The sequence below is a fragment of the Quercus robur genome, chromosome 9, assembly GCF_932294415.1.
Source record: "Quercus robur chromosome 9, dhQueRobu3.1, whole genome shotgun sequence".
NCBI lineage: Eukaryota > Viridiplantae > Streptophyta > Magnoliopsida > Fagales > Fagaceae > Quercus > Quercus robur.
In genome coordinates this window covers 9,687,389-9,706,124 of record NC_065542.1, presented here as the reverse complement: position 1 = coordinate 9,706,124, position 18,736 = coordinate 9,687,389, and the positions used below count along the sequence as shown (strand labels likewise).

Here is an 18,736-nt window from a genome sequence, read left to right as displayed (position 1 = left end):
CGATAGTATATGTGGTATTATTCATTATTGGCATGTGGTGTGGGGAAGTAATCATTATCGGCACGTGGCGTGGGGTCGATGATTTCACATTGAAAGCACTTTTAAATAAAAAGGCTAGTTGATCTATGCTTATAATCAGGGGCGGAGGCAGAGAGGGGCGAGGGGGGGGGGGGGTGCCCCTCGACCTTAATTCTTAAGGAGTTCCACGCATAGAGAAAAAAACAAAAATAAGGACTCCCACTTGGTTGAAACAAAGTAGCTCTGAAACAAAAAAAAAGTTTTCTCAAACATCAAATCTACCACCTTGTCACCTATTTTACTGTTCTTGTAGGTAGCTTTTGTCTTGTCCCAAGTTTGACACTTGTTTCATAATTTTTTTCCTTTCTATTATTTTTTTTCACCATTTTAACTATTAATATACTCTTTACAGTATTTTATTGTCGATTGATGCTACTACTTATATCTTAAGAATTGATATGTCACCAACTACAAAAAATAATTTCAAACATTTATTCATTATATATTGTTTAAGTAATACTAATAACATTTTTACCACATCAGTTTGTAAACATTTATTTGTAAATCTTGTAGTATGAATTAATTATTTTTTAAAATTTATTTTAATAATATGAAATATATTTATTTTCTTACAATTGTTTATTTATTTTGTTATTATTTTCGATTAATATTTTTTAGATCAATTTCACTTTAAATAATATCTTTTAATTTTGCCCCCCTCTGAACTAAAATTCTGGCTCCGCTACTGCTCATAATCCATTTTAGAAAAAAAAAATTGAAAATTGAAAAAGCTATAAAAAAATTTGATATTTTTTTTAATTCCTAATAAAATATTTTATAAAATAATTTACAGTAAAAAAGATTTATATTAGTACCATAACTTATCTATACGATGAATTGTGAGAGATAGAGAAATATCCTTACATGGACCTACTATCACTTTTCTATTAATCACAACTTCTCACGTGACACTAACTCATATGAGCAGCTTTATGTTGGACTAGCACAACTCAGGGGTAAAACCCTTAAATAAAAGCAAAGATAAACAGTTCTGATCCTCACGTTGGAGGTGACATTTATGTTGTCTGTCAAGGAAACAGGACCTCCAACACGTGTTGTTTCCTTTTTTATAAATTTTTTCTTTTTCTATGGTCATTCATGACGTAAGGGATAGGGTAGTAGAATATGGACATCACCGTTGAAAGGAAACATCACGTGTTGGAGGTCATTTCACTCTACGTGTCTGCAAAGTTTCTAAATTTAAAAAAAAAAAAAAAAAAAGTTAACCCCAAATTGCATGATTCATGCCCATCATCAATAATGTTTTGATCTCTGTCGGTGATAAGGATTAATTATAAGCTGATTGTGATTGATCGTGTTATGATAACTGTGGCTGTGGAGGCATTACTTTTAGAAAGTTTTTGCACACAATGTTGAAAGTTTTTCCACTTTGAAAGAAAAAAAAAACTTAGAAAAATGTTGGAGAAAGTTATTTGTGCCAATTTCATAATAATATTTTTATATATGTATTTATTAAAGGGAAGATTAATGGATATATTTTTATAAAAAAAATTGATTTTCTGATAATTGTTTTTATATTTTTCATAGAAATAATTTTTATTTTTTTTTTATAAAAGAAACTATTAACGAATTTTATAAAAACGCTAGTTAAGTTATCCCTTTATTAAATATTTTAAAATTTATGTATATTTGAAGATCCACATGCATCGCTTCAATGACATGACAAGATATAAAACACAAAGAAAAGATTTTAGATAAGATCCTTTTTTTTTTTTTTTGTTTGAAATGGTGGGGATCGGGTTTACACATTTTTATTTTTTTTGGTAAATGGTTTACACTTTAAACTTTACACATTATTTTTAGTACAACAAAAACAATGAAACAAAGATCATCCATAAATAAATTGAAACACAGATTCATTGGCTACGTGGATTAATTCTCTCCTTGCTAACACGTCCCTTTTATCACTTTGATTCTTTTCTCTATTATCTTATTAATTACTCCTTAGCCATATCTTTCGAGGCTTAAATTATGAATTATAATACACGTACATGTGTTGAAAACTTGTCAAATGACGTATGCCCTTTATAATATTTATGTATATTTTAAAAAGTATTTAATAAAATAATACAATATTTTGTGATGGAAATTAATCCGACCAAATCTTAACACCCTATGACAAAATCCAAAAGGGCCGCCGCAATCTTTGCAATATTGATGACAATTCTTTTGAAATTGGTATGAATCATGAAAATGATATATAGCATATTTTTGTGATAAAAATCTGACCATATCCTTTGTAGTTGACCTGTCTAGCTATAGTCTTGTGATTAATCGTGGCTCTTCATTTTCCACATTTTTATGTTGTATGTATAAAATAATCTCTTAATTTATCCTATTAATTAAGTCTAAATTTATTTTCAAAAAAAAAAAGTCTACATTTTTATGTTGCTTGTATAAATTAATAATAATAAAAAAAGTCCTAGGTGGAAGTTGTAACACTGTTTTAGAGAAGCAAATGCATGTCGACCAACTTGCAAGAATGGCACTTCGCCTCTAGCAGCCTTTTGTTCTTTTAGACACTCCACCTGTGGAGATGTCTTTGCTTTTATTATATGACCTCACTGGTCTCAGATGTAATAGGCTTCGTACTGATACTGGCCCTTGGGCTATGTAGTTTCTGTTTGTTATATATTCCCTATTACCAAAATAATAATAATAATAATAAAGCAGTATATTACAGTTTATATTTTGAATTTCAATCTTGCAAAGAAGAAGACCTAAATTTCATTGCAAGAATGTGCACTTAATTTGTACTCTATTTTCTTGAAAAATAAAGTATTTGTGAAAAGAATTGGCTTAAATTATTTTCTCTATTTCTTTTCAATACGTCTTTACAACAGCAAGTTGCATTGTCTGCAGATATTGGAATGCTAATTAATATTACTAAATCTAATTGAAATGTGATGCATTTAACAACTAATGAAATCCTTTAACATAGGATATACTATTTTTATTTTCTCAAACATAAACTTAGCTACATCATTAATTCTTCAAAGCTTTACGGAAAAAGGGATTAAAAGAAATAAGAAAATAAACTATCTATTTTTTTTATAGGATCTAATATTATATATATATAAGATATTTGCTAAAGAGTAATCATCTTATTTATTAATGGGCTGAACTTTAAATGGCACATCTTCTTCTAGTATATGATGAGCAAAATATATGGAGGATTAAATTGTGACCAGCAGGTGAGTTAAAAAATATAAAAAAATTCTTCTTAAGATAAGATCATTGACTTTATAATAAAACTGTAAAAAGTAATGCTACGCTTTTGTCAGTGATGGTTAACAGATTAAGTAGATGATATATTTTCATAAAAAAAAAAAAAAAAGTAGATGATATATAGTGTAAGATTAGCTGGTAAAGAGCAAATGTATTTTCTTAAGATGAAGATCTTTGACTTTAATAAAATCAAAAGAGTAAAAAGGACTTAAATGAGTGATTGTAATTTTCAAAGTAGATGATTTACTTATCTCAAAAACAACAAAGGAAAGGTAAACGAAAGAGGAAGTTAAAGATTTAGCCCAACAAAGTAACTCACCCACCAATAAAAGTTCAAAAAGCCGGTGTCATTGTTATTCACCTACTAAGAAATTGTCTTAAATTTAGGAAATCCAATCAGCATCAATACTAGGGCTATCAGATTTGGACTTCAACTCTTTTGGAATGTTTAAGGCTTCCGTATGATATTAGTAGAATTTTTTTTTTCTCTAGCTGGAGGTGAACGTTCATGGATATATAACAAATAAACCTGCTTCTTTTCCTCTAGAACTAGCTTAATTAGTTCTTGACTGTAGTACTTTATGCTTTTATGATATAATTTCATCCTTTCATACCAAAAGAAAAAAAAAGAAAAAGGGCGGTGTCATTATGTTGAGAAACCTTGGTGCCATGGCTATTTAGGGTATTTACAAATATCCTTTCTCGATTTTGACATAAATGATTTGAGCATTTTTGTTTGGTTACACATAATGTATAGATTTCTGTCACCAAGTGGAACTAGCTAGTAGCCAAACTAGAATAAGACTACCTCATATTGAAACTGTCTTGGCCTAAACCTCCTAAAGCTTCCTGCACCAATAATTAATATTAGGGGAAGAAAATGTGTTTTTTTAGCACATAGGTAATGAAGATATTTGGTATTTGGTTGCAACACGTTTACTATTAACTATGTATTGTGCATTTTCCGTTGGATTCCAATTGAATAAGAAATGGAAAAAATTAAAAATGAAAATGAAGTGTGTATGACACAAACGAGATATGTGATTAATGTGTAATCATTTTAAAATATGTGTTAATTCTATGTCGCTTTCAGTATACAAAAACATTGAATAAAGCCAAACCTTACTTCAACGTACATATCCATAACTTTATTAGATTGTGAATTGACATTAGATCGATTAGCGTAAAAATTTGATAAATTATAAAAAGTAATAAAAAATGAAGATAAAAAAGATATGATGTTATTAAATATTTTTGGGTTTCTTGTATACTAGAATCATGAATGGGGCACGGAACACAAGATTAACGTGTAACCATTTAAAAATATGTGTTTTGTATCACCTACAGTATACAAAAGTATTGAATAAAGCCAAACGTATTTCAACATATCCATAACATAATTAAATTGTAAATTGACATTAGATTGATTGGCACGAGAAGTTGACAAATTATAAGAAGAAATTAAAAAGAAAAAAGACATGATTTTATTGAATATTTTTGCAACACAACTTCATGGTTTCTTGTATATATACCAGAATCATGAATACTTTTGGCAAAGCTCTTATCCAAAATTTGAAAGTTTATGAATCTGTACCCCATTCGGATACATACATGGATGCATGGGATGAAGCATTCGGAATATATTGTAGGGGAAAAAAGGATTCGGCATATAATAGTCCAAAATTATGAAAATCATTAAATATTCGGCATAAATAGAAGGTGAAAAAAACATTGGTACATTATATTCTCGATTTAAATAAGAAATTTGGGACTAAAAGGGAAACTATATATATATATATATTAGATTATCTTACAATAGCTTATTTTTCATTTTAATGAAATAAAATACACATATTTAAAATACATATTATATTTGCTTCAAAATAATATATTTAAATTATAATTTAATCACCAAAATTATAGAAAAACGGGAAAACATCAAAGAACAAACTCAAGAATATAATAATAAGAAAGAAATCCAACAATTTTTGAAAAGAAAAAAAAAAGTACAACAAAGTGACAAACCCGTTTTGATAAGTATATATGTCTGTAGAATAGAGTAGAAATTGACTTCCCTTTTGTTTTTTTGATTTAAGGGACTTGCATCTATGTCATACATTGTTTTCTTCAATTTGTTTCGGAATTGATGGGCAGGTCATTACTTTACCTTGTCTTACTGATTAACATTAAGTACTAGTGACAAACGCCTTCCCATCGATTTAAAGTTTCAACTTTGAAAACTATCCATTTCTTTAATCTCTCTCTCTCTCTTTCTACTAATTCAATACATTTTGAGGTTTACGGCAATAAATTTTAATGTATTTTTTTAAATATTTAAATATCAATTAAATATTGTTTATTTAACTTTTCATATTATTGTTATCTTTGTATAAAGATTGTTCTTGTTTTTGAAGATTCAAAATTACTAATTAATTACTATTTTTTAGGTATTATTAACATATCTCTTACAATTGATAATAATATTTAATCGACTTAACCTCCTTGTGACACAATCAATCTTATTCAACACACTCATAACAATTTTTTTGAAACAATTTAAGGCTTCAATTGGGACTATTGGCTCAATATTTTACGGCCTTCTTGGAAAGGAAAAAGGAGGGGGGGGGGGGTGGAGAATGTAAAATATGTTACAATTTTTTTATTTTTTTTGTACAAAGTATTTTTTTTTTCTTTTGGAAATGCTAACGGATGCCCTTTAGGGTAATGGTTAACAATCCATTTAAATAAAGTTTTTATGGAAAAAAAAAAAAAAAAATTAATGTTATGACAGATTTTTTCATTTTCCATAAAAGTGACGTCAAAACTTTCTTAAAATGAATTGTTAACCATTGCCCTAAGATACTCGTTAGCATGACCATTTATTTTTTAATGGAGGGTCTTGGTTTTGGGACCATTTTCAAACTTTTCGGGGAGGGGGCCTTCGGCCTAGACTAAAGCTGGCTGGCCTTGTGTTTGTTTTGGTGCACTAGACAAAAGGCCTTCAATGAAATGTTAAATTCAAATAATAATAATTAATGAAAATGAAAAACATGAAATATGACATCTATATATAAAAAATACCATGTCTTTTGAGTGAAATTTGTAGTATGCTTTTGTGTTAGAAACTTAGAATCTTTTTCCCTCTCTCTTGTATGTGTGTATATTTGTTTCTCCAATTTATATAAAATTGTGGACACCAAAATTATATTTAATTTTTTTATAAGAACATTATATTTAACTAGTCGCTAAACCGTATGATGCACAGGAAAGCTATTAAATATGAGTTTTAAAATATTTTTGTTAATTTTTTTGCCATTGACAATTTTTTTTTTTAATTGTGGTAGTTTAAAAAATTATTTCAAATATTCAAGATACCGTTCAAACATGAATATTGTGGTAGCTTAAATGTTTATAAATAGGAGATGACATTAATGATATAGTATATGTAGCAATTATACAAGATACCGTTCAAACATGAATATTTATAAATAAATAAATAAAATGTGATCAATTGAAACTCAACTAATGCCATGGCCTCTCTATACACAATTCTAGTATAACTGAGACATTTTTTTCAAGACTCACTTATTGAAAAACTTACAAATTTTTTTCAAGAACATGCATTAAATATGCAACAATTAAAGAGTTTCCTTAGCCATGAAACATTCACACTTATTGTATTTAAAATGAAGCTCTTGTAATTCTAAAAGCAAAGCTAGAAAAGAAAATGTAATTAATATCTTCCAACTCAGATATTACTTTTCTTCGATTCTTATCTAACTAATGTTATTTCTAAAAAAATTCAAGCTGTGTTAATAAAGAAAAAAAATCAATAATTCTACAAATTCCATTAGTAAAATTCTACCACAACACAAAAAATTCTACCAATTTTAATACAAATCAAACTTATATTCACATAGTCCATGGATTAAAGATTATCTAGCAAATATAAAACAAAAGAATCCATCTTAGTAAATCATATCATCTTAGTATATGTATAGGGCATAGATACTATCTAGTTTTGATTTAGTTCCAAAGGCAAAGAAGTAGATTGGAAAATAAAATTTAGTCCTAGCCCCTTTCCAATTTGGCTTAGAAACTTTCTCTTACATTTTGAATGTGATCCAAGGATAAGCTAAAATCTAAACCATATCAGCTATATCACAAGATCAAAGTGAATCCTCTGCAAAGATGAATTTTATGCCTCTAAGCAAAATCAAATTTTTTTTTTTTGAGCAACAAAATCAATTTTCATCAAACAACTATTGCTATACAAAAGTTTTGCCAAATACTCTTTGCCCTCCCAAATCACTCTTTAAGACCAATATATTCAATCACTAAAATCTTCCCTTACCTGTGACCACTAAAAACCTTTGTCCCTTTCACAAACACTTTCACAGGTATTTTCTTTTAATGAAAGCTCAAAATAAGAATAATAGTGCAATCGTAATTGATGTAATCTATATAAAACAAAAAAAGTTCAATATAACAAAAAAGTTCAATGTAACAACAATGCTTAGCAGAAGCAACGACTTAAGGAAAAAGGTTAAAAAAAATTGATTGATAATAAAATGTCTTACAAAGTATTTCCCACGTCTATTCTAATTCAATACAGTACGCATATGTTGCCACACCTCTCATCTGAGTTTAAGGAAAACGGTAGAATACCACAAGAAAGACTCTACAACATTAACTAGGGGTGTTCACTAAACCGCACAAACCACACCAAAACTGCCCGCAAAATGGCATAACCGCACCACACCACACCACACCACATGGTGCAGGGCGGTTTGTGGTTTTATAATAAGAAAACCGCATTGCACCGCACCCTCTTTATATATTAATATATTTATTTATTTTTAATATTGAATATATTATTAATAGTTTAATAACTCTAGTTTTCAAAAAAAATAAAAGAGTTTAATAACCCTAGCAAGTGTTGACTAGAAAAGCCAACCCAAAATAAAGAAAAACTAGCTCAATAATTTAAAACTTGGCCCAAAAAAAGGAAAAAATTAGTTTTGGGCTAAGTAGGAAAAGCCCAAAAAATTTGAAAAATATACCGACTTTAAACTGTATCTTATACATCGTATCGCACATGTGACAGTAAAAATAAGGTGCGGTGCGGTTATGATTTTGACTAAACTTTGAATCGCACCACACTGCACCGCACCGCACATGTAACCGCAAAAATATGGTGCAGTGCAGTTATGATTTTAGCTAAACCGCACCGCAAAGTACGGTGCTAAAAATGACCTAAAATCGCACTGCACCGCGAACACCCCTAACATTAACAGTTGCTCTGATTAGAAGAATCTTAGGCAAGCAAGGAGACTACTCCGGTGAAAGAGAGTCTGCAGTTTTGGATGGCTATGCGTCTATAGGGTTTATAGTTTATGAATTCATAGATGAAATTTCTAGTTGGGTTTGGGTTGAAACATATATTTAATAGAGTTTTACTTAAACTAAACTATTATAATAACAACCTAAAATAAAAAGAATCTAAAAAATAAAAAAATAGTGGTAACGTGAAAAATTGTGGGAGTTGCAAAAGTTTCGATTTTATATATATATATATAGATTAATATAGATGTGACATTTCAAAATATAATTGCATTAGGTAAGTATATATAGAGATGTCTATTATACATCAAAGTAGAAGAATTAAAGATTGGAATGACATAATTAACACTTTGTAGTTTGTACACTATTTTGATTCATAAAATAAAATGTTAACCCTTCGAAATTGAACCTGTACTGTACATTTCGGCAATAGAACTCAAACAGTCCGAATCCGCCACCTCGACTAGTTATGAAAATCCTTGTCAAATTGTGTGCTTTGCTTTGTATGATTGCTGTTTAGCCTGTTTTCGTTGAAGGATGCACCTTTAGTAAAATTGTATGATTTACTCGTGTGAGCTGTGACTATTCAGTAACTTTTGTTTTTTTGAACAGAAAAAATCCCACAGAGGAATCAGAAAAATAAAATAAATAAAGTACAATAGAAGACAAAGGAGCAGAATCCTCACAAGCGACCAAGGTTCCTAAGCTGTTTCACTGTCCGTACGCCACGTGTTTACTATAAAAGCTACATGACTTTTTGTCCCTTCACATGGTCCATTGATCGAGATTGTTCATCCAATGGCCAATAAAGAGCTGCCAAGTTTATTGATCAATGTGCAAGAATTTGACTCACTCGCATTTGAATGGTTCACTTTACTTTTTTTTTTTTTTTTAAGGCAATTTTTTCTTTTATTTATGAAAAAGTTAATGAATACCTTAGAATAATGATTAATAATTTATTTAAAGAAAATTTTTATGAGAAAAGAAAAAAAAAAGTAATTAATATTTTGATAGTTTTTTTCATTTCCTATTAAAGTGGTGTTAAAATTTTCCTAAAATTGATTGTTAACTATTACCCTAAAGACACACGTTAATATGACCCTTCTTTTATTTAGCTGATAGTTGGATAAGTATAAAAGGTCGGTGTAAGTCTCACTTTATTTTATTTTATTTTTCATTATCTCTTTTTCTATTACCTCTTACATTATTCGAGATATTTTTCCTCAAAAATTTATCTTTTAACTTTTTTTCCAAATGGTATAAGGAAATTATTAATAAATTATTTTAAAAAAATTTTAGCACAATTTTCATGGGAAATATAAAAATTTGCAATTTTTTTCTTTTTCCATAAAAATATTTATTAAACCAACATCCTTAGGAAAATCGTTAACTTTTCCATTTAGCAAATACTATAATCTCAAAACTATTTACAAATTTTATAGTCTAATGGAAATTGTGTTTGTGGACTCACATACTTTTTATTAAAGAGCATGTTTTAGGATTCTATTTTTAATTGAAATTATGTTTTCACACTTTGTTATAAAAATATAATTTTAATTATACTCTCAAAGTTTGATGAAATTGTTGGCTCCTTAATCGCAAGTCAATTTCCAACACTTAATCACAGACAAAGTTAAAGAACATGGAGCTCTCTAACTTCTTAGTTCCTACTTTTATTCTTATATGGTTTAGCTTTGAATCACTTTTAGATCTCCCTTCTGCGTACAGACAGCAAAACCTATTTTAGATTAAGAGCATTACAAATCTTACACTCTCTATGTCCAGCCAAACCAGCTGAAATAACACAATGAGGGATCTCTCTCTCTCTCTCTCTCTCTCTCTCTCTCTGTGAAAAGGAATAGAGTTATGCATGGTAAATATGTGAGTTCTTATTATATGGATGAAATGAGTGGTAGTTTTGTGCTGCTATGTTTTGTATACCATTCTAAATAATTTTGAATGAAGTTAATGAATTATTTATGTCCCTTTAAGAAACTTGATTTAACTCCTTGCATTAACCTCTCATTAGTCATAGCCAGTAATTTGCAGCATGGAATATATACAATATGAAATACATTTATCTCTATTCAGTTTACAGTTTATTTAAAAACTTCGGTATAGAATTAGAAATGAAACCTATATACAAATTATTGGTACCAGCCGCATTCCGTGAACATGTATTTGAAGATAGCAAAGATAATGTGCAGCCTGGGGAGCGAGTCTTAGTTTGTTGGCTATGCTTCATGGAGTTGCAAACTCTTCAGTTCTTTGACTGTAGTTAGATATTATATCCTCCAAAGTCCACATTCCATCATATAAAAGGTAGTTCAAAATATTTCACCATCATGGGACATGAAATAGTTGATATATACCTCTTTATGGAATTCCAAGTCATATTTCTGATTCTTCAACTTCAGAAGTTACAACAAAGCTGGGAAATGCTAGTGTTATATCCCTGGAAAGTAGGAAAAAAATATTGGCGTGTCAAGGATTTAACACCAGTAAGCAAACTGTATATAAATCCAAACAAATGGCTGAGGCAAGCAAAGTTAACTTGGTAGTCATAAAAAGAACATGCAAGTTCTGGGGTGATCTGGATATTGAGAAATATTATGAACTTATTACTCACTTTAAATACGGTAGAGTCATGTTCTTTAACAGAGAAGGATTTTTCAAAACAAATTCCTTCCACTCTTCTTGATCAATTCTTCCATCACCTTTTGCATCTGCTTCATTATAAGTCTATAGGAATAGAAGAGAGTTTAGAATATATACTTTGAATGAGCATGAAAAAGTGGAGATGAAAAGGTAAGAGAAATCTGCACCTTATCCACAATTACTTCAATAACATCATCTGAAAGTACCAATTCTGATTCATGCATAAGGGCCAAGACCATTTCCTTCAACTGTCAAATAATTTAGTATTGTAAGCTTAGGTTGCTCAAGGTAGATTTAGAAACACATCTTTACCACCATCAACCTTGAAATTTTCACTGCCATATTCCTTTATCAATGACATTCAAAAGGTAACCGTCAATGAAACAATGGCCAAAGACTAAATCTAAATAATGGCAGTTTGTGATACAAGTCCTTTTAAGTAGGTTTGTTAGCTCAAATTAATAGAAATATGTATAACTTGTATAAGCCTCACAGTGTAGAAGAAATTTCAGTAATCTGTAAAAAATGAAGTAAATTTATAGAAACTGGAATTTGCAGGATTGATATGTGATGAGAAGGAAATCAATTGGCAATACTCACCTCCTCTCTCTCAATATATCCGGTTTGCCTCAGGTCATATAATTTAAAAGCAACTGCAAAAAGATTCCACCTTTTTAGTAGATGCTAATGTGCTTTGTAGAATGTCTGAACAATATTGTGGTGAAAAGAGATAAATAACTTGGTATAACTATTCCAGTTTAACTTACAGCAGAAATCTGAGAATTGAAAAAACGTGATTGTATATATTTTATTGAAAAACTAATCTTACATGCAATTTTGTCTTCTACAGGTGCATTTGGATGAAAGACACCCAATGATCTAACAAATTCTCCAAACTCAATAACCCCATTGCGCTTTATGTCAAATAAATCGAAAACCTACAAGAAAACACCAGGTTGATATATTTAGAAAGAAGACAATAACAAGTGCAGACTATTACATTTGTCCAAAATAAAGTTGAATTTTCATATATGGGTGACAAAAAGGGTGAGGATGCTACAATGTTGTAGCACCAATAACAATTTAAAATCACAATTATATCAGCCTTTGCTACTTCCTTATAATGTCAACATCTACCAAGCAGCGATATGTTAGTTACAAATAATTCAGTACATAATATTATTTTCTCAGCACTAGTAATAGCTCGTCATATCAGCAGCACAGGGATGAAATCAAAGATCACGAAACTAGAGATGAGGAATGAGGATCACATACCCTGTCCGCGAAGAGATTTTTTTTATTTCTGTTCTTGAAGAGTGCAAGCTGGAATTCTTCCTGCAGACAAGATAACTTAGAAATTATTATTTTGAAGAAACTTAACAACTAAGAACCATCAGAGTAACTAGATATTAAATTTGTTGGAGCTATAACATTCTATTCCTAACACAAATTGGATTGTTACAAGTTTCCTTTGCAAACCTAGCAAACCCACCTTGTGAATGAGCCCATCATCAATTATTGAACTGCTCAATTTCTTAAAAAGTTCATATAAAGCCTCTACTTCATTGACAGTAACTGCAAAGATAAAAATTATAAAATCATTATAAAAAAAAAAAAAAATCCAGAAATCTAACTATTAATTTTGGGTGATATGCAACTCATGACGGTGAGGGGTCAGCAGGTATGGTCATATCCTTAGCAGCATGCATGATGGATTGAAACTGAAACAACTTCATATAGCTGAAACCAGACCTGGAACTCCCTTGTCTTTCTAACCCAATGCTCCTAATCATACCATAAATGACTCAAATGCTCCTTTTTTCACCATGTAATGCGTAACTCCTTATAATTATATTGGATCTGATTTGGGCATTTTGATTGTTTAACCTGACATTTCCCTCTGAATTTGAGTGAAACTACAGTGTAGTGCCTTTTCATTGTATCAATTATCTAAGTCAATTTTCAGTACATGAGATTTCCGGCACATGAGGTATGCCAAACCTTGTATCTATGTATTGACCTTTAACTAGTAACACAAAACATTAAATGGCTAGAGCTTACAATCTGATAATAGTTTTGAAACACAGTGACGAATGCCTAGAAAAAGGTGTTGAGGCCAGATACAGGTTCTTAAGCAAAATTATCTGAAAAATGACCAGGATTGGTTCCAATTATTGATGTGGAGTATTTGGAAGAAAGGAATGCACACACTTTTGAAGGAAATGAGCTCTCAATGGTGAACTTGAATTTCTTGTTCTTATGATGTTTACTCAAGTGGGAGCAGGCTGCCAGTTCATCTACTTCAACAGATTTCTTAGAATTTATGGATAAGTTGATTTTAGATTTTTTTTTTTTCTTTTTTCTGTCCCATCCTTTTTATACTGCCCGTGCACTGGGTTCCACCAACTTTTTCTCTGTTTTTAATGAATTTATTTACTTATTAAAATGGTTCATTACTGAAATCAAGCAGATGCAAACAGCAAGTTGCAAGAGTATACCAGGGTCAAGAAGCATACTCACAAGGTGTTTCAGCAGCAAGAACGATAGGATCCTCATACCCTTGTGGCTGAGCTTTCTTTGAGCAAAAGCAGCCCATTAAACAAACTAGTACACTATCAAATATGTTGAAAATCCACAGTTTCATGCCAGTGATACCACTGGGAAAAGCCCCACCTGCCAACATACAAAAGAATAAAGAACAAGCCAATCATGAACCACCACTTAAAAAAAAGTGAACCAAAATTCTATGAAACATGTTGCTGATTTCTATGCTGAGAAGTGCTAGATAATATAATTTGTGTCCTCTGATCACCAAACCATAATGGGCCAGGGTTGCCATTGCCATTGGCATAATGACAAACAGTATAACAATTGAACCCAAACCATCAGTAATAAGGAAGAGAAGTGGATGAGACATATCTTCTTTTGACCAAGAAGAATGCATCTACTCAATGCTTAAAGCAGTGCACAATTCTGGTGATAGTGTGCTACGTGTCCTAGATTTGGTGAAATGACTTCACAGAGCAACATATGTAAACTGCACACTAAACCAGTGTATACAATGAATGTTCAATTACTTTCAGAACAGTCAATCCATTGATGATCAGTGCACAAGCTAATTAACTTGGTCCCAGTGAGCCATGCCTAAGATGAACAACTGTGTCACGAGTCAACAGCTTGCAGGTTACTGTTTGAGAGAGAGGGAAATGAAATTGGATGAGTAATATAGGTCAGAGTCTAATGCAAGAAAAAATAATTAGCAAAATAGAAGTAAGGGAAAAGAAGATAAAACATGACAAATTCTAAGCTTCACCCCCTAGTATCTACCCAAAAACCTTAGGTGGTGATTCCAAGCACCCTTAGGTGGTGAAACCTAAGGTTTTCAGGAAAATTATAGGTTGTGAAGCTTAGGATTTGTCTTGTTTCATTTTCTTTTCCCTTATTAGAATATCCCAAGCTACTTCTAGAGCCTCTTTTTAATTGGCTTCAAGGATTACATTTACATCCCATAAAATCCTCAACAACATTAAATAACAAATTAAAATTAAAATTCAATAAGTAAAAGTTCAAAATTCAAAAATGAAATCTGGAAAAATAATAAATTCTGAAATTCTATTGTGCTTCTTGCATCAGGGTCGGTCATGCATTGTTTGCAATTTGGGCAGCAAGACCATATTAAAGACTATTTGGTAATGGTGGGCGGTTTAGATTATGAGATGATGAGAACATAATAATAATTATTCGACAACAAAAAAACGTTAGTCCCTAAACAATAATAATTATTATAGTAAGAATAATAATATAAATATAACAGCAACAACAACAACAATAATAACTAATAATTAACTAGAAAGAAACAAACTATTCAGATGATTCAGAGAACGGAATGTTGAGTTAAAAGGAAGACAAAATTGTCCCTTTATATATGACACATCCCATAAACCAGCTCTATCACACAAGAAGTTAACTCTACATAGAAGCTATTTGTCACTGCATTAAGTAGCACTTGACATTGTAAATGTTGCATTATATAGCGCACATATACGATCAGTCTTGCTTCAGAAATATCCAGTTTGAATTGAATAGATTTATGATTCAGTCCATAAAGTGCAGGAGGAGTTCATATTGTTTCAAATGCAGAGATAAAGATAAATTAGCTTCCTAATCAGATTTGAAAGCATATTCATCAAACACCCAAAACATGCAGAGATAGAGACAAATTGGCTTCCTGATCAGTTTTGAAAGCTTATTCATCAAATCCCCATAACTTGGAGATGTAAAATATGATCTCTTGTTGTTAAACAATTATATATATGACTATGTATTGGGCGAGAATAACCACAAATTTTATAATGATATCAAGTGGCAAAGAAAGAAAATTCATAGAACTCAATGGCCTAGTCAACAAAGAAAGGAGACAGTTTTTATGGCCTCATGTAATGTTGACAGCCATACATCCATGTGGGACTGAGCAACAACCATGCATCAAACCACTTGCATTAGATATTAAAATGAATGAACACAAATATTTTTTTTCTCAAGTAATTGATTCCTTGGAATCAGCAAAGCCAGTGTAAGCAAAGCTGACCTCCCCATAACAATCCCAACGTACATAAGAAATATTCAAGGCAGTCAAATTCAACAAGCTGTCTACCACACAACTACCAATTTAACAAATAAAGAAACTTAATTGAACAGCCCCTTCTAACCCCACCACCACCCTCAAGATACACACACGCCCACATATAACAAATAGAAATATACAAAAGTGGAAGTCTGACATGGACGCGAAATATAGAAATTGAAGAATTAATATAATATAATTGGATACAAACTCATAAACTTAAACTTTAGGTTAAGTGTGTCCTTATATGCTAAATTAAAGACTCACATGTGATTATACATGGTTAAGACGAAGTCCTCTATTAAGAAAAAATAAAGAACTTCCTAAGCCATAGGCTTAAGTTTTTCGGTTAAGCGATGTCTCCAAAATTATCACAATAGTTCATGCTAGATGTAGAACCGCATAAACAGCAAATCTCTATTTTGTAATGCTACATTGCTACCTACCTTTTGTTTTTGAGATAGTCAGAAATTTTAGAGTAATATAGCTCTTATAAGGAAATCATAAATGTCATATTTTATAAAAGAAAAAGACATTATGGTCGGTTGATGGTCTGGGTAAAATTTAATTACTTTATCATGAATAAATCCACTACTGACACGTGATTCTGTTGAAGATCCATAGCCAATCCAAAATTGTGGAACTAAGTTGTTTTTGATGTTGTTGAAAAAAATAAGAACTTTGCTTATGATCATAATATTCAGAATTACCATCCAGTAGCCGAACAAGAAAATTGATCAATCATCAACAAAAAAAGAATGAAGGTGAAAGAATAAGTAGCTTGACTTCTGAAACAATCTCGAAACCCAGAAATCTATATGCCCAGAATGAAATTAGCAATTTTTTTGAAACCTTAGAGATTTTCCAATGCTGGGACTCAAGAACAGACCTGTTTTCAGCAAGAAAACCCAGAAGAAAAGACAATAAAAAAGAGAACCCAACACAACCCAATTCTCAGTCAAACAAACAAACGCCTTAAAAAAAAGAAAAAAAGGAAGATAATTTATATAAGAAGAAGAATAGAGACACTATAAAAAGATCACTGACAAAGGTGTGCACGTGTATGAGAGAGAGAGAGAGAGAGAGTCTTTACCTGGGAGTATGGATTAAGTAGGAGAAGGTTGAGATTGGTTTGGTTACTTTTCTCTTAATTTATGTGTTTTGTTTATTGAGAGTGTTTGTCAAAGTTCACTTTCTCTCCTCTCTCTCATATAACTCCCATAACATGAAAAATGCAATGCATATTGCATGTTATAAATAGAAAGAGAAAAAGAAGAAGAAAAAGAGAAGGGGTTTGAAGTTTGAAGTAGAAGTATTTAATTTTGATTCAGTTCCTTTCAGCCTCAGGTGACCCCACTTTAAGCTATGAGACATAGGGCAGTGGGCACTGTTGTTACAGGACCATGGCGTGTGTGGTGTATAATTGACCTGAGAGTCGGTGCACTGCATAAAGATTAAAAGACATTGTCACTCTGGACCGCAACTTGCTGCAAGTCCAATCATCCAAAGCGGGGAGACAAGTCCAATCATCCCATGGGAAAGAAAGATTTTACGAGGATTCCACTTTTATGATGTTTTGTTATAAAGAGGGAAAATTAGCCTGTCACTCGTGTGATGCACATAAAATTATATATATATATATATATATATATATATGTGTGGGTTGTGTTAACAGGTAAGGTGACCATTAATAACAATTTTTTTTAATATTTTTTTGGCAGTATTTTTTGGACAAAAACGAAACGGTGGTTGTTAACATTTTTCTATATAAGTTTCATTTAGGATATATATTAGTAAATTATTTTAAAAAGAATTTATAAAAAAATGAAAAAATAATTAACCATTTTGATAACTTTTTTCATTCTCCATAAAAAATAATTAATTGAACCCTATATACATATTTATATATATATATAGGTTTACGGGTGTATATGAGCATTCATTAATAAACTATTTAAAAAAATTATGGGAAAATGATAATGTGACTAACTTCTTTGACAATTTTTTTATTTATAAATTATTTTAAAAAATGATCAAGGGCATACCTTTTATATATATATATATATATATATATAAATTTGCTTGAACTTCATAATCCTTTTTTACCAAAAGAAAAAGAAAATCTCCATTGTATGTGATGAATGAAAAAAAGCACTTAAATTTTTAAATGACAAATTTTTTTTATCTGACAATATATTATAATTTTCATGATCAAAGAGTAAGGAAAAAAGTGAGATGTAAAAAATAGGCATTTGTAATGATCTAAATAATTATAGATAATAAATGTTGTATTGAAACTTACTTAGTTAAGTAAGCCTATCACTGTTATTATTGTAATCTCTGGCTTTTGAGTTGAATGCACCAAATGTAAAAAATAATAATAATAATAATAATAATAATAATAAATAAAATAAAATAGATAATTGGTATAAAATTAGACTACAATTAGAAGCTAATTTAATTGAATTTGTATTTTATTTGTGCTATATGATATATGATTAGGAAAAAATAATTTACATGAGGAGTCTAATTTTAGTTTAAATTTTCAAATTTAAGCTTTCTCTGTTTTATTCTCAAATTTGGTTTGGGTCCAGTTCTCTAATGTACTAGACTCGTCATGATAATAACAAGTGACCAATTTTAGCCATGTGTAATCATCACAATGAGTATAGTACGCTAGAAGCCCTAGAACTAAACTTTGAGAGCCCATTATTTTCTTGCAAGGTTGAGTGATGACTTTATAGGTGTACTTAAATCCCCGAACTTAAATTTCTCATTTTAAAA

General features: G+C 30.4%; 1 protein-coding gene across 5 annotated transcripts; it reads right to left on the bottom strand.

Annotated features, from left to right (window-relative positions):
- Positions 1–10,702: 10,702 nt before the first annotated feature.
- On the bottom strand, positions 10,703–17,251 carry LOC126698408 (calcineurin B-like protein 4). 5 transcript variants are annotated; one of them, XM_050395611.1, is made up of 10 exons: positions 17,046–17,251; positions 16,663–16,841; positions 14,406–14,515; positions 13,849–14,001; positions 12,604–12,663; positions 12,158–12,266; positions 11,929–11,981; positions 11,496–11,576; positions 11,300–11,412; positions 10,703–11,125 (listed from the first exon to the last, which is right to left on the bottom strand). In XM_050395611.1, exons 4-10 carry the CDS (start codon positions 13,882–13,884, stop codon positions 11,062–11,064), a joined length of 516 nt encoding a protein of 171 aa, XP_050251568.1. In that variant the 5' UTR covers positions 13,885–14,001; positions 14,406–14,515; positions 16,663–16,841; positions 17,046–17,251; the 3' UTR covers positions 10,703–11,061. The 5 variants fall into 5 exon arrangements, with proteins under 5 accessions (XP_050251568.1, XP_050251567.1, XP_050251564.1 ...); XM_050395610.1 differs by lacking the exon at positions 16,663–16,841 and adding an exon at positions 12,821–12,903 and having other exon boundaries at positions 13,827–14,001; positions 17,046–17,250; XM_050395607.1 differs by lacking the exon at positions 16,663–16,841 and adding an exon at positions 12,821–12,903 and having other exon boundaries at positions 17,046–17,246.
- Between the last annotated feature and the right edge of the window lie 1,485 nt (positions 17,252–18,736).